This window comes from Varanus komodoensis, unplaced genomic scaffold (genome assembly GCF_004798865.1).
Source record: "Varanus komodoensis strain SLA01 unplaced genomic scaffold, ASM479886v1 scaffold1, whole genome shotgun sequence".
NCBI classification, from domain to species: Eukaryota; Metazoa; Chordata; class Lepidosauria; order Squamata; family Varanidae; genus Varanus; species Varanus komodoensis.
In genome coordinates this window covers 54,097,377-54,119,266 of record NW_025335268.1, presented here as the reverse complement: position 1 = coordinate 54,119,266, position 21,890 = coordinate 54,097,377, and the positions used below count along the sequence as shown (strand labels likewise).

General features: G+C 43.7%; 1 protein-coding gene across 1 annotated transcript; it reads right to left on the bottom strand.

Annotated features, from left to right (window-relative positions):
* Positions 1 to 3,105: 3,105 nt before the first annotated feature.
* GPRC6A (G protein-coupled receptor class C group 6 member A) lies at positions 3,106 to 20,091 on the bottom strand. Its single transcript, XM_044449099.1, has 6 exons — positions 19,898 to 20,091; positions 14,926 to 15,229; positions 11,576 to 12,406; positions 6,804 to 7,016; positions 5,007 to 5,130; positions 3,106 to 4,238 (listed from the first exon to the last, which is right to left on the bottom strand). The coding sequence occupies exons 1-6, from the start codon at positions 20,089 to 20,091 to the stop codon at positions 3,106 to 3,108; spliced, it is 2,799 nt and encodes a 932-aa protein (XP_044305034.1).
* Between the last annotated feature and the right edge of the window lie 1,799 nt (positions 20,092 to 21,890).

Genomic DNA, 21,890 nt, shown 5'->3' with positions numbered 1-21,890 from the left:
GAATGGTATGAACATCTCCCAGTGTCCTGTGCAAGCTACTGCAGGCTTCCATTGCAGAAGTTCAGAAAGGAAGAGGTCGATGAACTGAAAACCGGCAACTTCCACATGTGCTTCGGAGGTCTGTATGTCTTGCAGAATCATGGCATGGGATGCACTGGGGCAGCGTTAGAATATGCAAGCCAGGAGAGGGACACACATGCACATGGATGTCCCAGAGAGGATACAGAAAGGACCGTGCAGCCTGAGCCCACCTATGTGATGTTTTCAATGAGCTCAGCTCCAGGAAACGCCTTGAAGGCTATTGTCATATTCCCCCCTCCAGGTGAAAAGCAATCTCTGTTCTTGTGGTGCTTTCACCGTCGTGTCGCTAGTACACCCAGCCAGTGGCGTACCTGGGTGGCATGTGTCCTTGGATTCCATAATCAGCCCTCCTGTGTCCTTCCATGCCCATGTCCATTTCCCTTCCCAACCCAAGATGCTGGGCCTTCTCATCAGTCATCTTATCTCACTGCATTCTTCTGCGTAACTTCCATCACAACGACCCCTTCTAATTCCTTGATTCTTCAATTATCTTCTTTTTCAGAAAGACAGCCGTATACACCTTCTCCTGTGGCATTTCTCCATGGCATTTCCTAGTCTACTGAATGCTACATTCTGCTCTTCATGACTGAAGAGGCATTTCACCAGAAATGTTTGCAAAGCTGCATGAGATCCTTGCATGGAAAGCTTTCTGCCAAGCAAATAAGATTATCAGATGCTAGTGAAAAGGATCCTGGAGAGATGTACATTTAGACTTTTATTTTTAACAACAGGGTAGTTATGCTGTATCCTTTTATAACGAGAAGATCTCTGTACACAGAACATCCATTTCAGCGTTGCTATTAGGTAGTCTGCTGCTGAACGAGGAGGCATTTTACTAAAATGTGGGGGTTTGCCACTGTCTGAGATTTGAAGCCACAAATGCAGCCAGACTTTCCATGACAAAATGCTCAACACTGAGGACTTGTGAAGTACTGGTAACAGTATTTACAAACAGGTATTTACAAACATATATACACGTACATTCCTTGCACAGGCTCAGAGATTACACACACAGTTTACAGTGCAATCCTATACGTACCTACTCAGAAGTAAGTCCTAGCAGATGAAATGGGGCTTCATCCCACAGATAGCAGGGGTCTTGGTCTAGTAGCGTGTGATCCTTGGACTGCTCTCAAGCTCTCTGCACGTGATCATTCAGGTCTTTGGCAAAAGTGGTCTAACCCTTCCCTTGCCACCTGCTGGGTGGGAAGAGAGAGGAAGGGCAGAGGGAAGGAGAGCACTGGGGGGGTCCCATCCACGCTTAGCCCCTATAGGTTACCCATGAGGGAATGCGGCCTTGGCAAAGAACGGGGTTCACACCCTGAGGTATAGGATTGCAACAGTATTCTCACAATTTATTTTATCGACACAACTTCAGTTTGTGTGAATTACATTCTAATCCTAAATAAGTACATCTAGTGTATATATTGCATGGTTCTACAACACAAATAATGAAAAGCTGATCCCTAAAAAGATCATTAGAAGTTTTCTCATTTGCTTCAATGAGGTCACTACTTCACCCTATCATTGCATATATAGGGCTACTGATGAAGAAAATACCAGTGTCATAATTATATGTGTTTCCAGCCATGTTAGCACAAATTCACAAAGAAAATCAGATGTCTGTTAAAACAGAGACAACTTGTTAGGCATTTTTAAATGTATGTGTTATCATACAATTACTTCTCAAATGATTATAAGTGGAATTACTATAAAATTAATTAGAGACAGAATTGAATAGCTTTTTGTTTTTAAAGAAATGTTTGACTGCTCCTGATTTAGACATCCGGATTAATGTCCAAAAGTTTAGTTATGGAGAAACTACTGGAAACTGACTTGCAGGCCAGCTGTCCCCAACCTAACACTCTCCAAATGCAATTCCCATACTTCCTAGCAGTCTGCTATGAATTATGGGAGTTGCAGTCCAACACATCTGGAGAGTACTAGGTTGTAGCAGATGCTGTTGGCTAATTAAACTATCTCCTTCATGCTTATTGTTAATGAGACCCTCAGGAGCTACTACTAGGTTTCTAAAATGCTAATACTCCTACAAGGCAACTCCTAGGAATTCTCATATGCCTTTTAAGAACAATCTTTCTCCTTTTTATATGGTAAGAGATCATATTCCTTTAATTTATGGCATTTATTGTACACAATGACATCTAGGCAGATCAGATATTTCTTTGTTGCTGGGGAGAGTGCCTTTAACCTGTCCTTTGGGGAAAAAATGGACTGTTTTTCTTTGGCCATTCCTTTCCCTTTGGTGATTTCAATCCAAAACAGACTGAAACTCACTTAAATTGCACCTACTGAAATCAGTGTGCTTAACTCTATGCAGTGAGTTTGGTGTGCCACTTATGGGAAATGTTCTGAACCATCAGTTTCTTCAGCTCCAAATATGATTACTCTGCACCCCATAGTTGCCTGCAGCTGGAACAACATTTCTAAAGGTATTTTGCAAATTAGGAATGCGTATTCTCTCCTCCCTTCTATAACATACATTGCCCTTCCCTTCCATTGTTTTCTCCTCACCCCTTAACCATAGTCTTGTATCATGCCTGGATTCACGCTGAACAGTTTCCTTCTTATTCAGGGTTTACAATCTAAATCCAAGCTCCGGTTTCAGATCCTAACAATGTTGGAAATTGTGGGTAGCATTAACCATGGCTAGCAGTGGTACAGATAGAATACTAAACCAGCCATAGGTAACGTGTGCACTTCAGATAATGAGACAGCTCACACAATCCCTTAACATTGGCCACAGTACAAAGATCTGAAGAGCCCCAGATGATCTCCTATTGTACCAAACCACTGCTAAAGAAGGGGTGGAGAGCCACAGGAGAAGGGAAGGAAATAAACCTGCGACCCTGAGGCTGGTTCCCACATTGCAAAGAATTGTTTACAGGAAACCGGTGTAACATTTCCACCAGACCTCCATCTCTTGTGTGCTAGTAACAGTGCCTGGGGGAAGACCAAAGGGGGAGAGATCTAGCATGGGGGCCTTGTCCTGGAAGGACCTCCTCCTCATATGCTAGAAAGTCTTCTCCTTGGTATGGCAGGCTCTGTGATGTTCATGGGCTGTACTTCCCCTCTGACCTCCCTGTATGCAGATGCTTGGAAATGGCAGCTACCATTCACCCAGTTTTTCTCACCCATCGTATTACAGCAAGCATCTGTGCTGGAAGCCGGAGGGGTCGCATTCTTAGAGTCCAAAGAACCTTGGTTGACACTGAGGCTCCCGGCACTCTTGGACGAATAGTTGTAAAGCATTTTCAGGAAGGCCGATTTGGTATTTGCTTCTTGCTTATACAGGATGATATAGCACTTTGGGAAGAATGTGCAGCACAGGATCCCATAGTTGGATATTAGAATGACAATGATTTCGACAGCTGGCAAGTATTTGCCAAACGTCGTCGTGTAGACAGGGATAAAGATAATCCAGGCAATGAAGTAGATGAGCATGCCAAAGGTTATGAATTTGGCTTCATTGTAGTTCTCAGGGAGTTTTCTGCCCTTAAAGGCACATATAAAGCATATGAAGGCCAAAAGTGCTATATATCCCAACATGATCCCCAAGGCCACTGCTGAACCCTCATTGCATTCCAGGATGATAACTCTCCGAATGGAGAAGTTCTCCTCCACAAAAGGGCTTCGGACCGTGATCCAGACGGTACAGATCAAGACCTGAACCCCAGTGCAAAGAGACACAATGGGAACAGGCTTGTAGAGGCTCTTCAGTAATTTTTGTAACTTGGGATCAAAACTGAAGGCCAGCAAAATTTTCAGGGACTTGATCAAAATGCATGAAACACAGAGAGCAAAGCTTATGCCAAAGAGAGCCTGCCGGGTTTTGCACTTGTAAGGTTTGGGCCTGCCGATGAAAAAGCCCGTGCTGACGAATGTGAGGAAGTGACAGAGCAGGATGACGTAGCACACGGTCAAGCCACCCGATGCCTTCACGACCGGAGTGTCCACGTTTCTGGTAAATATTATGATAATAGCACAAATCAGCACAATCCCGAGAGCAGAGAGAACCAGTAACAGAACAGCAAACCAGTCATTCCAGTTGAGGTACTGAACCATCTTCCGGTAGCACGTCGAACTGTTCACAGGAGCCCAGTGGGTTCTGTTGTTGCACAAAATGCAGTAATCCATATCTGGACAGAGAGAGAGAAAATGATTTCTTGAAAATTAGTCCCTATCAGTGATTCAAGTCTCATTTAAATCCACAGGGAAGTTTAGTCTACAATCTTGATGCATTATAACAAACCATGGTTGGATTTGTCTTTTTTGTTTTGTTTTTTGCTTTGGGAAGCATTTTTGGCTTGAAGGAACAATAAATAATAGCCTATAATTATACATTTTAGCTTCTGAATAGCATCACTTTTCAAGCAACTTAGAATAAATAATGTTTTTAGAACAACAATAATGCAATCATACAAAAGATTATATCTAACTCTCAGACCCTAGGTTAAACGAACATTTCTCCAGCTTAAAATTGGCAGCTAAAATTCAAACAAAAGCCCTCTGAAAGAAAACTTGATTGTTTCAATTTCACCTCTGCCCTCCCCCGCCTCCGCAATGTCTAGCCTTCTCTTCCCCTTCTGCCAAGCCATATCTCGCAGAGTCAAAAGCAATCTAGCTGGAGATGGTAAGGGCATCATTATCTTGCACCATTTCCCATTTCCCTAGCCCAGGCATAGCAGCAGGTTCTTCCTGGAGCTGTCATAAGAGCTTATTTCGAATTTTTGAAGATCTCCCCTGAGCACAGTTGCATCCTGAGAATGAATAGGCAGACAATGCGACATCCCCATCACTCTTGGCTACCCCACCAACCCCACCACACTGCTTTAAATAACACCTTGCCTCATTTTTAAAGAGTCTAATATTCTGTTTGTGTAAAGCTAAGTATTTGGATCCTCCACCTGATTGGTTAGTGTAGTAGTTTTCTGGGCAGCTTATACACTCATAGCAGCAGGTATGTGGGCTTGCAGAAACTTTCTTCACCTGTCCCGGACGGCATTTCCTGGAGCATTTGGACTGGACATTCTGCAAAGTCAAAGATACAAACAAATCCTTAAATCTCACCTATAATCACTGGCTAATTGCATCTTTTATTTTAAATTATTTACACTTATTCTATCATCCAACTCTGCCAGCTTAAATAATCAAGCAGCACGTTGCCAGAATGTTTGTCCACCTCTCTAGCTCTTTATTGGGAGGTATCCAGTGTTACACTGTTCACAGCGTTCTGTGCAATTCGGTGTTTAGTCACGCCGGCCACATGACCACGGAGACTGTCTGCGGACAAACGCTGGCTCCCTCGGCTAGGAAAGGGAGATGAGCACCGCCCCCTAGAGTCAGGCATGACTGGACTTTAATGTCATGGGGGAACCTTTACCTTTATCCAGCGTTAGCCTGATTTAGCGCAAGCCCACTGAAATGAGTGTGACTTAAGTGAGATGGACTAAGATATGGCAGGGGCTCAGATAGCTATCTTACTAGCTATCAGATCCTTCCTGTGACTAAACCTGGGACCATCTGCGTGCAAAGCATGAATTGTTCGTTTGTTGATGTATTGGCAGTATATAAATAATTATTTAGGCAATAGGCAGGAAACAAAATTATAAAATAAAGAAATGTAAAACTAAATGTCAACCGGTGAGCCTCTGTTCTCTCCTCAGAGCATTGCCACTGAATTATGGTTCCTCTCAGCAGCCTTTTTGGGACAATACTTTTAAAAAATCTTATGCCTGTATTGTGATGCATTGATATTGTCTAATGTAACCTGTATTTTGCTTGCACAACATTTTGACTGAATGCATGCCACTAGTGTAAATAGCTTGCGGAAGAATTAGATACAAAGAATGTTTTGTTTGCCTTATGCTAGAGACAAACCAAAGTGTCCAGTCCAGGCTGAGTTTGTTACATGTAGGTTTCGTTGAAATCAGTTGGAGAAATCAGTCAGGAAGGAATAGAATAGCAGTAGGACGTGGTTAATAGGAAGAAATTGGTTAGTAGGAATTGGATGATATTGATTATTTAAATTCCAGTCTTGTTTGCACCTTGGTTTAAGGACCAAAATAGGCTTAGTCACTTTGATTGACAATTTTCACCAAGGAGTAGATAAACTTCTAGAGAAACCCAAGTTTTCCTGAACCTCTCAATAGTCTGATACCACCTACCATGGAATCCTTCTGGGATGTCAAACCATGGTAGAATGGGGCTGTGGGTCTAGGCAGGAAGAATATAACTAGAGGGTGGTGCTGCGGAACTCCTGTTCCACCTCATGGCCTTTGTCCCCTATGCCTCTTATCATAGGCATGCATGTCTAACACACACACACACACACACACACACACACACACACACACACATACACAGGCATAGACATTCTAGAAGCTTGGAGTGAAATGCCAACAATATGCAGATGTTTTCCTTCATGTTCCTCCAATTAGTCTCAGGGATGCTGTGGAAATCCAGAGCAGATTTCTGGAGGTAGTTTTATGATGGATCAGGACAAGTAAGCTGAGGCTGTAAGACAGTTCTGGGGTGGGAAAATCTGTGGATCTCAATGGAAGTTTGGGCTCACTCCCCCTGAAGGTTCAAGTGCATGACTTGGGGTATCTCCTGGACTTGGATGTGCCAGTCGCAGCAGTTACTAGTGGTGCCTTAGAGCAGCTTTTGGTCAAGTCCCGTTGGGTTTACAACTGTCGAGATACCTTTAGGTTCATGAATTCAATTTCATCTTCCTTGTCTGCAAAAATGAAGTCATCTTTCTCTAGATCATATTCTGCCATATTGGTAATCACCATCCGCCCATCGATTTCTTTCCAGAGTAGAACGTCATAGCCTGTAGTGATGTCTCCTTGAGAGTCAAAATAGACTTCCCTTTCATTATCAGTGAAACGGATTTCCTTAAGCTCCTCCAGCAACTGCAGTGATGAAAGGGAACCATGATGCTGTCAATGGCACTTATGGAAGATGTATACCACACAGTCACATTTACAATTACAGTGTAATTTCAATTACAATTACAATGTCATTACCATGTAATATCAATGTTCAGGATTTCTATGGCTATAGTTAAGAAAACAATGCTTCTTATGGAGGCCACTGCACTCATGATTTTGTCTGGACAACCGGAATCATATCATGTAAAGAAAACATGGCTGATAGAAATGGAAACAGCAAAGGCTTTCTGCCTGTTATTACTTGTTCTGCAGAGACTTCGATCTGGTTGGTCTCACTCAGTGCAAAGGCAGAATTGCACTCAGATTCATGCCCCACCTTCTTTCCAGCTCAAGTTCACACTCCATTATGAGCATGAATAGCACTCCCAAGAACCACTTGTGAATGTGCTTCCCCAATAATAAATTAGAGAGGAGGGAGGGCAGGAAATTAAGGGAATTTCTCAGACAAGATCAAGGTACAGGCACAAATGTGCCTGTCAAGCTTTTCTTCTAATGAAATAATTAAAGCCAAGACAACTCTCTCCTGTAGCAAATGCGGCACCACTGAAATAAAGCCACACACTTTTGTTCTTAGACTCCACACTAGGCTCACTAAAGGAGTGCTCACATAATAGATTGGCTTGTTTGTTCAGCATAATATCAGATTAAATTATGTAAGAGCCGCTGTGGCGTAGTGGTTCGTGTGTTGGACTGGAGTTGGGAGATCTGGGTTCTGGTTTCTGCTCACCATGAAGCTCATTGGGTGTCTTTGCGCCAATTGCTGGCTCTTCGCCTAACTGACTGCACAGGGTTGTTGTGAAGATAAAACAAAGAGGAGGAGGAGGATCACGTAAGCTGCCTTGCAAGAGGGAAAAAGGCAGCATATGAATGTAATAACCATAAATAAAGTGGATTACTCTTTAAACAAACCATTCCTATCACCTCAGACCCAGTTCACAGGCAAAGCTGTGAGTCACTGATTGACAAAACACCAGGGCAGCTCGGCACTGACAGATTTACAGTTTTGCCTGAAATGGCCTAAGTGAGTGCAAACACAACAACAAATGAAAGCATCACGATCACCTTAGCACATCAGACCAAGGATCCATTTCATCCATCATTCTGTTTCAGAGAGCAGCTAGCCAATTAAAATATTTGAAGAGCTTTCTTGGATGAGATGAAAAGCCCATCTTGTCCAGAATCCTGTCTTGAGCCATGGCAAGCCAGATGCCTCCAGGTTGGAAGCTTCTACAAGCAGGACAGGGCAGCAACAACCTTCCCATAGTTTTCCCTCCAGCAACTGGTATTCAGCATTGCACTCCATTCATGGATAGTAAGTGGGACTGCAACATGCTCCTGTCCCACTTACAGGACCTCAGCCATTCCATTTCCCTTCCCCTGCAATAGATACTCAGCGTTCCATGGCCACAAAGCACGCTCAGTCCTCAGTGAGCCATATCCAGCTTGTTTGTTTGCTTCCTGTTCTTCCTCCTGAGCATGTTTTGTCCCCTAAGCCTACCAAAACTATCCCTGCCTTCCCCTCCACCCCTGGGTGGCCCTGGTTTGACTGTAATCCAGCAATCTCCATGAAATGGACTAAGCCTTCTGCTAGGCCATCTAGAGGGTTAATGCTAATCACTGCAGCTTATGCAATTCCATAAGTGTATCAGCACCATGATCACCATCAACTAATTATGCATTATGAAGAAATATGGTTTCTATCAACCTGCAATAATGTTCAATTAATTCCATTGGATGAGCCCTGTGTAATTCTACCATTTTGGAAGGTGTGAAAAAGTGCTATCCATTGTCCTTTGTCACGTCCTCTAAACTCCTTGGCCTTCCAGCACTGACTGTCATTCATTCTCTCTCACATACACTCAAACAAGAACAAACGGGGCATCCCAATACAAGCTGATTCCTGAGGTGAAGGACGAGAGGGCAACATATGCACAAAAGCTGACTGGCCTGGCCACTGGATCTTCCTTAAACATGGTGAGTGGTCAACACTCTCCACTCTCTTGGAAGGTATGTAGCTAATTTTGGAAGCATGGTGCACAGGGCTTTCCTCCAGCCCTTTCCTGCTGCCTCCCAGTGTCTGTGTCAACTTCTTCAGTCTGCCCAGGCAACAAAACTCTCCCTTCCATCACAGAAGGTCAAAGAACGATAGAGGATCATCTGTGGTCAGGGAGCGCCACTGTTTGTCTGACAAGAAAACAACTTTAAGAAAAAAACACAGAGAAAATTTCTGCCCAAAAAATGTCCATCCCAGTTTAGTTGTCTACCTTCTCTCTGCCCCTGTTTCTTCTGTGTCTTTCCTACTTCATGGGCCAGCAGGCAACGATATTCCACCCATGCCAAAGGCACAGAGTTTCAGTCGACTCTGAGACAGAATAATGGTCTCCTTACATTCAGCTCCTGAAGCCAGCTGAAGGGTGGGATATTCACGTGGCAGAGTAGTTAGCAATGCCTTTTCTCTCTTTGAAAGGCATTCTCCAGAAGATCATTATGTTGGCTTGCTAGGAGATTGTGAAGTATTATGCCAGTGGTAGCTACATATTAACTAAGTAAACAGACAAATTATTTAGAGTCAGCATAGTCAAGTACTTGCATGAAAACCAGTTTCATTTGAATTGCCCCAGTAGCCTGCTCATATATGCAAATAATCAGCTCTGGGCAATCTCAAGGATAGCTGCCTTTGAAGAACCACCTTGATCCTTCAGTCTTTCACCTTTTCAAAAACTAACACTTGGTTTTGTTGTATTATGTATGCCTTGAAACACTTTGCCTTGATAAATGTGCAGTGACATGGCAGATTTAAGCTTGGGAGCAGATCTGTAACTCAATACGATGCTGAGGAAAAGGCTATCAGTAGTTCACACTGGGCGTGAAGCTAAGCAATCTTTTAAAAAGACTTATCAATACCCTCAGCATAATATCAAACCCAGAATTCTTCGGCAAATGCCATGACAATTATTATTATTTTCATACAACAGATAGAAGCACGTCTTATAGTGTGTTCTTAGGGATGTACCCTGGGTTCTCATGAAAAATTCTTCCAGAAGAACAGAATTAGTTGTGTTATAACATGTACACTAGATCAAAGACTTAACTTCTCCTGCTGATGGAATGACTTCCAACACATGAATGGTGGAGTGTGATTTCCGCTCTTCCCTGGAGTCCCCCTGAAGTCTGCTTTAGAGGCTAGGAGAATCTCTTGGAGCACGTTGGGGTATTGCAGGGGAGGACAGACATAGGAAGTCCCAGTGTGCAGATGCAGCCTGCTTGCACAATGTTGTATTTTGTCCTGTGATTGCTACCATATGGTCAGGTACCTCTCATCATCGCAGCGGTATCTGGTTCCAAACTCCACTAGGATGCAGCTGACTCACTAGCATCATGAAAGGCTCAACCACCCATAGAATTTGGCATATACTGGGTGGGCCAAAAGTAGGTATACAGCACTGCTCGGGTCATGGAGGACCTCACACAGTGGACAAATCGTAGGACTGCACTTCGCAAGCATTTACCAACATGAGTACTAACCAGAATTTGTAGCACAGTATTGTGGACAAGCTCCAGGCACGCTGCAGCACTGATGGAGAACATTCTGAGCACCCAAGAGAATAAACATGACCCAAAAGTATACCTACTTTTGCCCCACCCTGTACTATCTTACAATGTGCAGTATGAAAGTTAGCACCAAAGCAGCCATTTCATAGCATCAAATGTTGGGTAGAAATATTGCCAGAAGGAAGAAAAGAAACCCCTTGGTTGTTTATCACCACCATAGGCAAAAGAGCCAACGTTTCTTAGGGCTGGCTGCAGCTGCGAAATACAGGCCAAATGTTTTGTAGTCACGTTTTCATTGGGAGTGGCCTTAAGTGAGTCACTTTCTTTCAGTGCCAGTTGTCTCATGTATTCAAGTAGGAATCATAATTTCCCCCACCACTCCCACCCATCCCATTAACTTCTTTACTATTTATTTTTCTATCTTCTTTCCCCCCTGCAATTAACATGAAGTGGTTTGCATAATCTTCTTCCTCTCCAGGATATTTTCAGAAGCTTAGGCTGAGAGTGAGTGACTGGCCCAAAGCCACCCAGTGAATGAGTGAGGACTAGAAGAACCTGGCTCTCCCAGGTCCCAACCCAACACTCTAACCACTATACCACACCAGATCTAGGTAGCATAACACCATTTTAAAGTTAGTATTAATATTTTCTATTCCTATGGCTTTTCAATAAGAAGTTAAAGAGTTTCTTAGAAAAGCCCGTTTTTAATGTTGGAGATTATACTTGTATAGATTTCAGCAAGTTTATTTCAATCTTGCAAAGGCTTTTCATGATGCTTTATATTATTTGTACATGATTTTACATCATGTTTGAAATAGGTTGCAAGAGGAACTTAAATATCTATATTGGAAAAGTCAGTGCCCACTTGGCCACTGGTCTGTGTATGGCAATATAAGGCAAGAAGAGATACAGAGACGGGGGCATTCAGGAAGATGCATGTACTGATGAGAAGCATGATAAAACCCTACCTCCCAGGGGGCAAAGGCATATGGGTCTTCGCAGTTTCTGTCCTTGCATCGATTCCGAATGGCATTTGCAATTGCACGGACAGCAAGCATAGTGCTGTGGATAAATCCTGGCTCGATATTGGCAATGAGAAATTCCTCCCTCCAAAGCTGGCTGTTTGGTCTAGTGCAGTTTTGTAGCAATCTCTCGACAGAATAATTAGAAATGCACTTGCTCAGATCCTGATCATTTATATGTGAGCATGTTGACATGAGCATGGTGTATTCCCTTGAGAACGTGTTGTTTCCAGTCGGGGTTGCATGTAGATTGCTCAAGAACTTGTGGAAAGATGACATGTTGCCACTTTTGAATGTAAATCCAACTACTTTCCCCAGGCGACTGATATTTGGAATAGTGCTAATCTTGACAGCTGCTGACCAGTTATCACTTGCAATCCAGGTCTTATTTATGTTCCTTTCAATTGCTTTTCTGAAAAGTCTCATTACGTGGAATTGCCTCAGAAAGACAACAATGACATTTACCCTGGTTTCCTTGACAATCTTCTCAAGGGCTTGATTAATTTTGCCATGAATGGTGCTGTCCGAGAGATAAGCTGGCAGCATTTCTTTAAACGCGATGCAGACGTTGTTTGCCATGGCCTGCAAGCCAAAGCTCTCCACGGCAAGGCGCCCAAAGTCATCGTCCGTGGCGATGATGCCGATCCAGTTCCACCCTGACCTGTGGATCAGCCGTGCCATGGCCTTGGTCTGATAGGAATCACTGGGCACCGTGCGCAGGAAAGAGGGGAAGCGGACTTTATCACTAAGGATTTCTGCCGTGGCCGCGTGACTCACCTGCGGAAGTGACAAAGCAGTTTAGTGACAGAAACTGGGAACAACTCTGTGCCAGGGGAATCACGAGAGTTTATCCTGGAAGGGCTGAGCACCAAGCAGCAGCAGCAGCGGCTGCAAATTAGCACCCCATGCTTTTGTGAAGCCAAGGTGAATATAACGCACCTTCTGCAGCCCTGATGCACCATGAGCTAGCCTCTCCCCTTAGTGGATGATGGCTATGCTGGAGACCCTCTGCTGCCGTAGAGTAAAACACACTGGGGCTACTTACTGACCTATCAAAGACTCAATCCAATCAAAGAAACAAAAAAACCCATGCTCTGCTACAAGCTCCATTAGACAGCACTTAAAACGCCCTGCTCCGTACTCACGACCATGTCCTTCTGTATTCATACCAGCATCACCCAACATTGCCAAGGGTTGGGGCTCATGGGAATTCTAGTCCCAAGCATCTGGAAGGCACCAGGTTGGATTGAGGGAGGCTGAACAACTGCAGCACATTTGTGTAGAGATAATCCGCCAATCCACTCGCACCCTTCCAGCGTGGGGATTATCCATCTAGGCTGTGATTTTCAAGCAAAGTTCTTCTCGTGCACACCAGAGGATTTCCTACAAGCCAGGAACTGCTCCCCTTCCCTGCTGATCATATACTTGGTGGATGGACCCCACTGAACTCCAGTGATACTTTAGGATGGTTAGCAAGACTTCACACTTCCGTGGAAGGACCCTGGAGCCAGAGGCAGATGGTCTCACTTGGTGATGAGTGAAACCCTGCTGTGTGAACAATGTTTTAAGATCGAAAACCCCTAATCTGAGAAAAGATCTCTAATTCTTTTCCTTGGCGTTCACTCTCGGTTTGCACAGAGTAGCGGTGAGCTTAAAGATGACAAGCCAGATCCTCGCATGACCCTTGGCAGTGGAGGACATGTCCGAATCATCTAGAACACATGACGGTTCTCTGGGTAGATGTGGAAAGGGTTGTCCAAGGTCAGCCATCTGAAAAAACACTCATTCCAGTGAATGAAAACTTCTGGGCTAATGTGGTGTTTTGTTTAGTACACAGAGACATCAGTTTAGATGGTCAGGCTCAGCTATTCGAAAGCCACTTGAATGGCTGCAACAACTGGTCTCATTTCTATTCCATTTAAAGGTTAGATTCACCCTATCACTGAAGGCTGAAGCACGTTGCAACTCAGTGGATGCAGCTGACTGCCCAGCAAGACGTCCTGGTACATCAGCTCACCTTGCAGAGAGTCAGGGTGACTCTGTCCATGTGCACTCATGGACAGAAAGTACATCATTCCTACTTCTTCCTAGCTAATAGGGCTGCAGTCTGAATAACACGTTTAAATCAGCCACAGAGCTTTTCTTAGGGCTGTGCCATGTCTGTGGTGTGGGAAAGTCTCCTGATTCTATAGCAGGCTACTGCATATAAACTGCCCAGCACATGAGGCAAACCTGATACGGAATAATTTAGGGCTTTTCTACGGGAGGCACTTATTGTGCACAGTTTCCCTATTCATGGCTGTCTACAGGTTGTACAGATAGCTGAGTCTAAAGAATGCCTCCAGAAAGTTTTTTCTAGAGCAGGGAAAACATGATAATTGCAAAACCAGAATTCGCTGATAAACAGCTTTACGTTGAAAAACTCAGAGGATCCTCCATGTGCTCTGGATGAAATGTACACATCCCCTTTGGGGAATTATTAACCATATTTAATAATCTGCATCTAATCTTTCAATCCAGGATTTTGTGGTTTTTTTATTGCACTTACATGAAACAGCAGTGACTACAGGAATGAATGCTTCCTTTCAAAATCATTTGGCATGCTACTTGCCGTAAACGGGACATTAATAAGTGGAAGCATTTCATGCCAGGGTTGCTTACTGTGAATCCTTACTTGTGTTTGTGTCTTTGCCATGAGGGATGTTTGCTGTCCTCCTTGGCCGCTTTGTGAGTGTGCTGCATATTTCTTCCCTGACATGCTAGCTTTCAAAGAATTTTTGCATGGAAGAATATTTACAGATGATAACCCCCTACTTGCAGTCTGACGTGGAACAGCCACAGGAGGAATGTGCTGTGTGCTTTTCCTGCTTGTTGGGATTAACTTTGATCTTTTCTAGGAGATATTTTCTAATAAACTCCTTGGCATTCTAAAGACCAAGGCTGCAATCCTGTATCTCTTGACTTGGCAGTAAACTCAGCTTACTCAGTGGGCTTATTTTGGAGCAGATGCGGACAGACTCGGATAGTAAATCTGCAATCTCATGTGCGTGCAAAAGACATTGCTGGAAATGTATGTCACCTAGAAATATAGTGACCAAGATGTAAATATGCAGCTCATTCTTTCTTTATAGTTCTGCCCCTTTCCTGGGATCTCGATGTTGCTGTAATAACCAATCCCAGCTCATGCAGTACCACATTCTGCTTTCAAGTATTTTATCGAATGATTCAGTCACTTAAGATATTGCTGAATATGATCTTATGGCTGAAAAGGAGAATAACTTTCCAAAGTGACCTACCTGTGGTATTAGCTGCAAATTCAGTATCCGTGCAACGGACATGGACACTTCTGAATAGGTGGCGCCTATAACAGCTTTTACTCTGGGTGTATAGTCTGAATAGTTACACCTGAATTCCACTAGGTCTTTGGAAGCATTGAACTGGGAGAGGAAGCGCAGAGCAGCGGCCATTGCTCTGGTGACCTCTGCACAAGTGTCGTAGATTTCATAGCCCAGCTTAATTCCAGGTAAGAGTGTTGAGTTGTTGATGGTTTCAATAGCGTGCACCATTGCAAGGCTCTGGAGAAACACTTGGACTTCAAAGCTGTCAAGAGAAGCATCACAGTTATTCAATGGAAGATGCATGGCACCATCCAGAATGAGCGTGTGCCTTCCACGTGCACCCGAAGGCTCCCCTGAAGCCTGTGAGGCAGCTATGCCTTCACTTCTCCAGTGCATCCTGGAGTGCGGAGCCAGGAGCCAATTGCAGCTCCAGCAAGTTGTACACATAGCTGGCACCTTTGGGTCAATATTATTCACATTTTCCTCTAATATATATGCTTATACTTGCCCCACTTGGTTAAGAGGTCCATGGATGCAATAGTTACCCAGGCCTGGTTTCCTATAGAAGGTGATCACTGGAGACTTATGCATTGGGAAAGACTGGAGTTTGTTTACAAATGTATAGTCTAAGTTGGGCTTTTCCATACGTTCAAACCCTCTAGCACAGCTTCCTCCTACCTGGATCCCTTCAGATATTTTGGACTTCACAGGAACACTAGACGTTCCATGCTGGATTAGACTTAGTCTCATAGGCTAACCAGTTGCCCATGAGAAAACTACAATTTGGGCTTGAGAATAAGAAAATCCACCCAGATGTGTTCCTCAGCAACTGATACAGTCTTGCATATTGGAGGTAACATACAGCCATCATGACTAGTAACTTCAACTCCCATCAGTTTCAGCTAGCATAGATGAGGGTCAGGAATGCTGGCAGTTGTAGTCTCAAATATCTGGAGAGCACTAAGTTGGAGAAAGCTGCTCTGACTGATATCCATTGTTCCATGTGAGGTCTACAGTGAAAGGCAAACATTATCCCAAAATTTTAGCTTAGAAAGCCCTAAAACATAGCTCTCTGTTTTTGCTCCCCCCCCCCCAAATGGACTCTATTGTTTTCCACTCACTGCTAACTCAGCCCTTCCTCTGGACATGGGGTGGGAAATATGGAAGAGTTATTTTCTCTAACCATCTCTTAGTCCTCTTGGGCAGTTTAGCAGAAGTTTCCCTAACCTAAGATGAGCCTTGCAGCTTTGTAATTGGCTATTAAGGAAGTTTTGCAGAAATTCTGGTCCCATTAACTCTCTCCCATCTCAATCTCACAAGACCACACCCTTCCCCAGACCCTTCTTAAAAGAATAATACTTCTTCCTGTGAAAGACATAAATCAACAGATTAAGCAAGACTTTAAAGCACACAAACTGTTTGCTGAATCAAAATTCCACAATCACTTCCCCTTTCACCAAATGACCTCCCCCCCACCCCAATTTGGCCATTTCTATTCAAAAAACTCAATTTCTCATATAAAATTTAAAAAAAACATTAGCTTCAAGATATCTTTGAGTCTCTATCTCCTTGCTTGGGAACACACTTGGGGAAAAAAGCTGGAATTTTTGTCAGTGCAAAAACTTTAGCTGTTGCTCTAACTTGGCAAAATCCTAAGAATATGACTTTCATCAACACATTTAAGCAACAAGTGAGGAGTCTCACTTTTTGGTGATTCTAGGCACTTGTATCCCACTGTCGGCCTGTTTCAGTTATGGAATTTCAGAAAGGGGCCTAGTTGATATTTTCTTCCACTTGCAAACCTCTCATGTTTTTCCGGCTCTTCTATTCCCACAAAAATCCAGCAAGGAGGAGAAGGCAGAATAGCACAAGGGACCTCAGTGTAGAAGCACCATTTGTAACTTCTTGGTGATGTTACACCATTTCACTTCTGATTGGGCACTGTTTTTGGTGCCTGTGGTTGCACCCTTTGGGGCCTTCATGGGTGGGGGGGCAGCCACACATTTCCATTCAATGGAGCTGTTCACATGACTTGACTGCTGACTGTGGACTATTTGGCTCATGGTGAGGTCATGATACATGCAGGGCATTTGTAGCCTCCATTTTCAACATGCATTTCCCACACAGGGATTGTTCTGTCATGTAATCCCAGAAAATCTGAGTTACCTGAGGCTAAAACAACCCTCACGTAATCCATGGTCTGTACTGACATGAAGACTGTTTAACTGTGGCATAACCCAGGTTCATACAACAAGAAAATCTCCAAGCTGGGATTGCATATGCAGAATGGCCCCTGTAGACACTGTGACTTGTCATGGGTTAAATTACCCATGATGAGCCATCATATGTTGTCCAAATCAGGCCATTCTCTCTTGTTTTCACAAAAATAGTGGTGCAAGCATTCCTAGGAGTGACAATTTAGTTTCAGAACAATTTCAAGAATCTAGTACCTAGGGTGTCCTCCTGTTTATTCAAGTTTCTCCCTCTTATCATTGAGCAGGGTCACCTTGCTTAGATGATATGAGTAGTTCTGTTCTTAGGGCTTCCTTCCTTTGGGTCCATGTCTGTGGGGCTTTCTGCCACTGCACGAAAGCTCTCAAGGCACTTCTCCACCAGAATCAACCGGAGTCCCATCCTGGGGCCTTTCTCCTGCCAGGAGTGGAAGGGAACCTCCTTACTCCCTCTTGCTGCTCTGGAAAAGCTTTCCCTGCCAGTCCACTCCACCACAAACCCAACTGAAACTGGATACTCATGCCTATCTGGGTTGATATTTTTCATGACTAACTGGGCTATCCCACCCAATGGGAAAGCAATACATTCTCATTTTTGCCCATCTTCTCAGTTACATGCATAAAGCATGGTCCAAACCTGGGGCAGACACAGGGATGCTGGAGAGCCCTACCACAGACCAAATTTATAAAAAAAATGTTGTGAAGTACCCTGAACACCTAGGAAGCAACATCTTGCACAATGGCACATACTATTATCCAAAACTGTGAGAGGCAGGTGAACAAGCAGGTAGCAAGGCTAAAGAGGAGGTGCAATCCCACACGGCCCTTGGCTGGTGCCCAACATGCCTGGCCTTAATGCTGCCTATGGTTCTGATGCTGCTTCTATCTACTTGGCTCCTCAGTGCCTTTAGAAAAAGGTTCAGAGGAAGCTACCATACAGCAAGTCATCTAGCTCAGTATTGTCTATACTGCTTGGAAGTAGTTTTCAAGTGGGGTTGCTCTTCAATTCAAGATACTGGGGACTGAAACTACGACTTTTCCACCTGCAAGACAGGTGTTGTACCATTGATCTGCTTTGTACTGCTGTGCAAGAGCCCTATGACTGAGGGCCTGATCTGTTTCCTGGAATGTTATGTAATAGCTTCATTTGCATGATTCTCTACCTCCACAAAATTCAGGATGGCATAAATAACCCTCCAGCCTCCCCATAAGGAGTGCATGAATAGTCATAAATGAGAGCTAGGACTGCAATCCTAATTCATTCCTTAACTAGCGAACCAACCCATTTAAAGTGTTCATGGGTTTAGAAAGGGGGAAAGAATTGTGGATACTGAGGATAAATTTGAATTGAGGTGACTGACGATGAAGGCTACCCCCATCTATTTTTCTTTTCATTCTGATGATTCACTGAGCAAAGAAATCAAGAAGCTCAACCTTTTCTTCCAGAATTGGGTGGTGATGTCCACTTACTGACATGTAATGAATTACCATGCTGTTCTGCCAAGTTTTTCTAACTCAGTCATTCAGACATGTCCCTGTGCTGACAGAATATTTTGTTGAAAGGCAGATGGTACTAAAAGTTCTCTGTGCAGTGAAAGCTCCAGTTAGATGCAAAGTTGTGGCTATAGCTTCGAAACCTTTCTGGATAACTTGTACACCTCTCTTAATAGCAGATGTGCTGCATCCCCAAAATTGCTTCCTTTGGGAGTTGTCATATTTACTGTGGCAGATCTACAGTAATGTAAAGAGTCTGAGGAAAATAATTCAACTGTCTTTTAGGTTGCTCCTTTAAAAGGTTGACTTACATAAATAATAGTAGGGATATGCAATATAAGGACTTTCTCTTGTACATATGATAGAAAAGGGAATCCCATCTAAATAACAGACAATTGTACTTTCTAAAACCTGTCATTCTGTGTCAAAAATGGCCTTACCACTGTAGTTCCTCTTAGTGAGAATGGCTAAGTCATTTAGGATGCAATCTAAATGACTAAACAAATCCCATTGAACTCTGTGGAACTTACTTCTGAGTAGGCAAGTAGAGAATGGCACTGTTAGGCTTTAGCACACTCAAAGTTAAAATGCTGAATACTTGGTACAATTCAGGAGAAAGCCAATACAAACCAGATTCCAGATATGTAAAATACTTCATGCCGTATTAATCTGCCGTCACAGGAGTCATCAAAATGCAGTGGTTAACCCTATACTGTAAAAGAGGTATAAACCAATAGCCAATAGCCAATAAGATGATTGCAGTGCAATCCTATACATGTTTACTTAAAGCCAGTTCCATTAAATTCAACAGGATTAACTTTCGGGTAAGTGTACATAACAATACAGTCTTACAGCATGATTGTGTAATGTGTACTCAAATGTATGTCCCACTGACTTCTCAGAGGAAACTGGATATAGCTTTGCAGTATTAGAATATTTATTTTTAAAGAGATAGGCAGATTTTATTTTATTAATAACTTATAAAGACCACAAGATCACCATAGACTTTCCACGCATATGATTGCTGTGGAAAATCCCCACCACTTCACACAAGCACATACTTCATTTGACAGTTATATCAAAGTAATCCTTTAATACAGTCTTTCAAAAAAGCAGAACATGTAGAGATTCCCTTTCCTTTTGTTTTGAGTGGCCCCATTCCTTTCCATGCCATCTTACTCTATTACATAGTTCTTGTTACTCACCCAGCACAATTGCCAATCACAGGTTTCAGGGGCTTTTCTTCGGAATGCAACATTTTGCTATGAATTGCAAACAAGCCTCCGATGACAATATCTCCGGGAGAGCTGGCACCCACAAAGTCATCAGGACTCCAGCAGCACTGACCGAGATGAAAGCAAATCAGGAAGACAGGCAGCGAGAAGCCAAATATTGCCATGTTTCTGTTTCATTTGCTCTTAGCTGCCTTCAGTCAAGTAAGCAAGCAGCTCTGCCAGCAATACCATCCCTATTTCACCTGTAAACAGCACTTCAGGGAAAGGGCTGCTCTGGAAGCCAGGCACACCTTAACCCAATGCTGGTTACCAGCTCTGACGGGTCGTGCTGTTGAACTGATACCACTGGAGCAGTTGGGGGCAGGGTGGGAAGCTTGTGAGAACAGGAGAGGAAGAAAATGTCATCGCCAAAGCCTTCTCGAGCATAGGTGCACAATTCAAGACATGTCGAGAGCCACAGTTTAATTTTACTGAGCCAAGTAAAACTTCAGGACATCAAGCATGGAAGAGACATATATCTTTACTGCAATTCTAAGCGTGTTTCCTTTTAATCCATTCTCTGTTAATCTGCCTTTTAAGTCTTCACCTGATAGTGTATTCTCTCATCTCCCTCTCTGTCTTCCAGTACTCCATTGCTACAGTTCTGTCTGAACCCCTCTGTGGACTTGCCTTCCTTTTCTCTCACTACCCCATAGTTCAGCTGCCTCTGTCTCTCTCTTGCACCCCCCCCCCCCGTATCAGTATTCACAGTTTCTCCACCCACAGGTCTCTCTGCATCCTCATCTCTGGGGCACCTTCCCTTGTTTCCCTGCATGACACTCTCCCAATTGCTCCCCAGAGGTGGCCATCCACATCACCTCTGCTTTCTCCTTTCCTCATCCTTGGGTCATACCACCAGTTCTTCTGCATCCCATGTGAGCCACGTTTCTTCCTCCACCCTGTAATGCCTTTCTCTCCATCCCCCTCAGCTCTGCTGCCTTCTCTTGGGTTGTTCCAGGGAGTGATCACACAGTCACATTCATAGAAATTTATAGGATCAGGGAGCGTGGAGTTTCTGTTTTTTCTTGCCACTTTGTCCACCGTTTTTCTCACGAACTATGAAGAATGAAAAACTGCACAATGTCTTCTGAATGCAAGTGCTAGGAGCTATCTGTCTGGATGCCCCTTTGGTCCCTCTTCATCCCATTTCTCAGTTCCCCTCCCCTGTTTCCCCTGCTTTGCCACTCACTTCCCTACTCTTAACTCCCAAGCCTTTTATTTGCTAAACTTTGTACTGGGTTTAGCAAAAGTTGTTCTTTCTTACAGTCATAACCGATTTTGACTGATCCAACCTATCCCCTGAAGCTGAGCAAGGGTACGTCTATCCTCTTCCTCCCCCAGCTCACACTGGTCTGACCTCCACCCTCTGCAAATATGCAAAACACACAGGGTTTGATTTTACTATCAATCTTTTGGGAAGCTGACTACACAATCAAGGCCCGTGTGCATTATTGTTTATGGGTAAGTATCAGGAGCTGTGGAGGCCAGTTTTGTCTGTGAAAGTCCACAGAACATTCCTAGAAAACAACCCCCCACCAAAATGCCCAAATTTGTGGCAAACCGGAGTGGCGAAATGCACTGTAATACTACATAGTGCTATAATTGTTACATTTAACTTATTTTCAGGCTAAATTTAACCTTTTTGGAGCTCTGTAGTTGTTGCAGATCACCAAGGTAGATGTGGCTGTTTGGTTGCTCCATAGCTACAATGGACACTTCTTCTCTTCTCTTCTCTTCTCTTCTCTTCTCTTCTCTTCTCTTCTCTTCTCTTTTGGAGGGAGGCAGGCAGGCAATGGTGGAGGCTGCATGCAGTCTGCATTTTGCCTACACATGGTAGGCAAAACTTTAGATGTGCCATCTCTTCAAATGGGAGCGGCCAGGTCCACATCACATCATTGACCAGGTTTCTCCAAACCAGCTCAAA

Bases quoted from the DNA above. Each gene is read 5' to 3' on its own strand.
- GPRC6A (XM_044449099.1), bottom strand. From the start codon at position 20,091: ATGGCAATATTTGGCTTCTCGCTGCCTGTCTTCCTGATTTGCTTTCAT. The intron at 15,230-19,897 runs GTGAGTAACAAG...TTCTCTTGACAG, and splicing joins GTGATTGGCAATTGTGCTGG to CTTTGAAGTCCAAGTGTTTC. The intron at 5,131-6,803 runs GTATCTCGACAG...TTGACTTTGCAG, and splicing joins TTGAATTCATGAACCTAAAG to AATGTCCAGTCCAAATGCTC.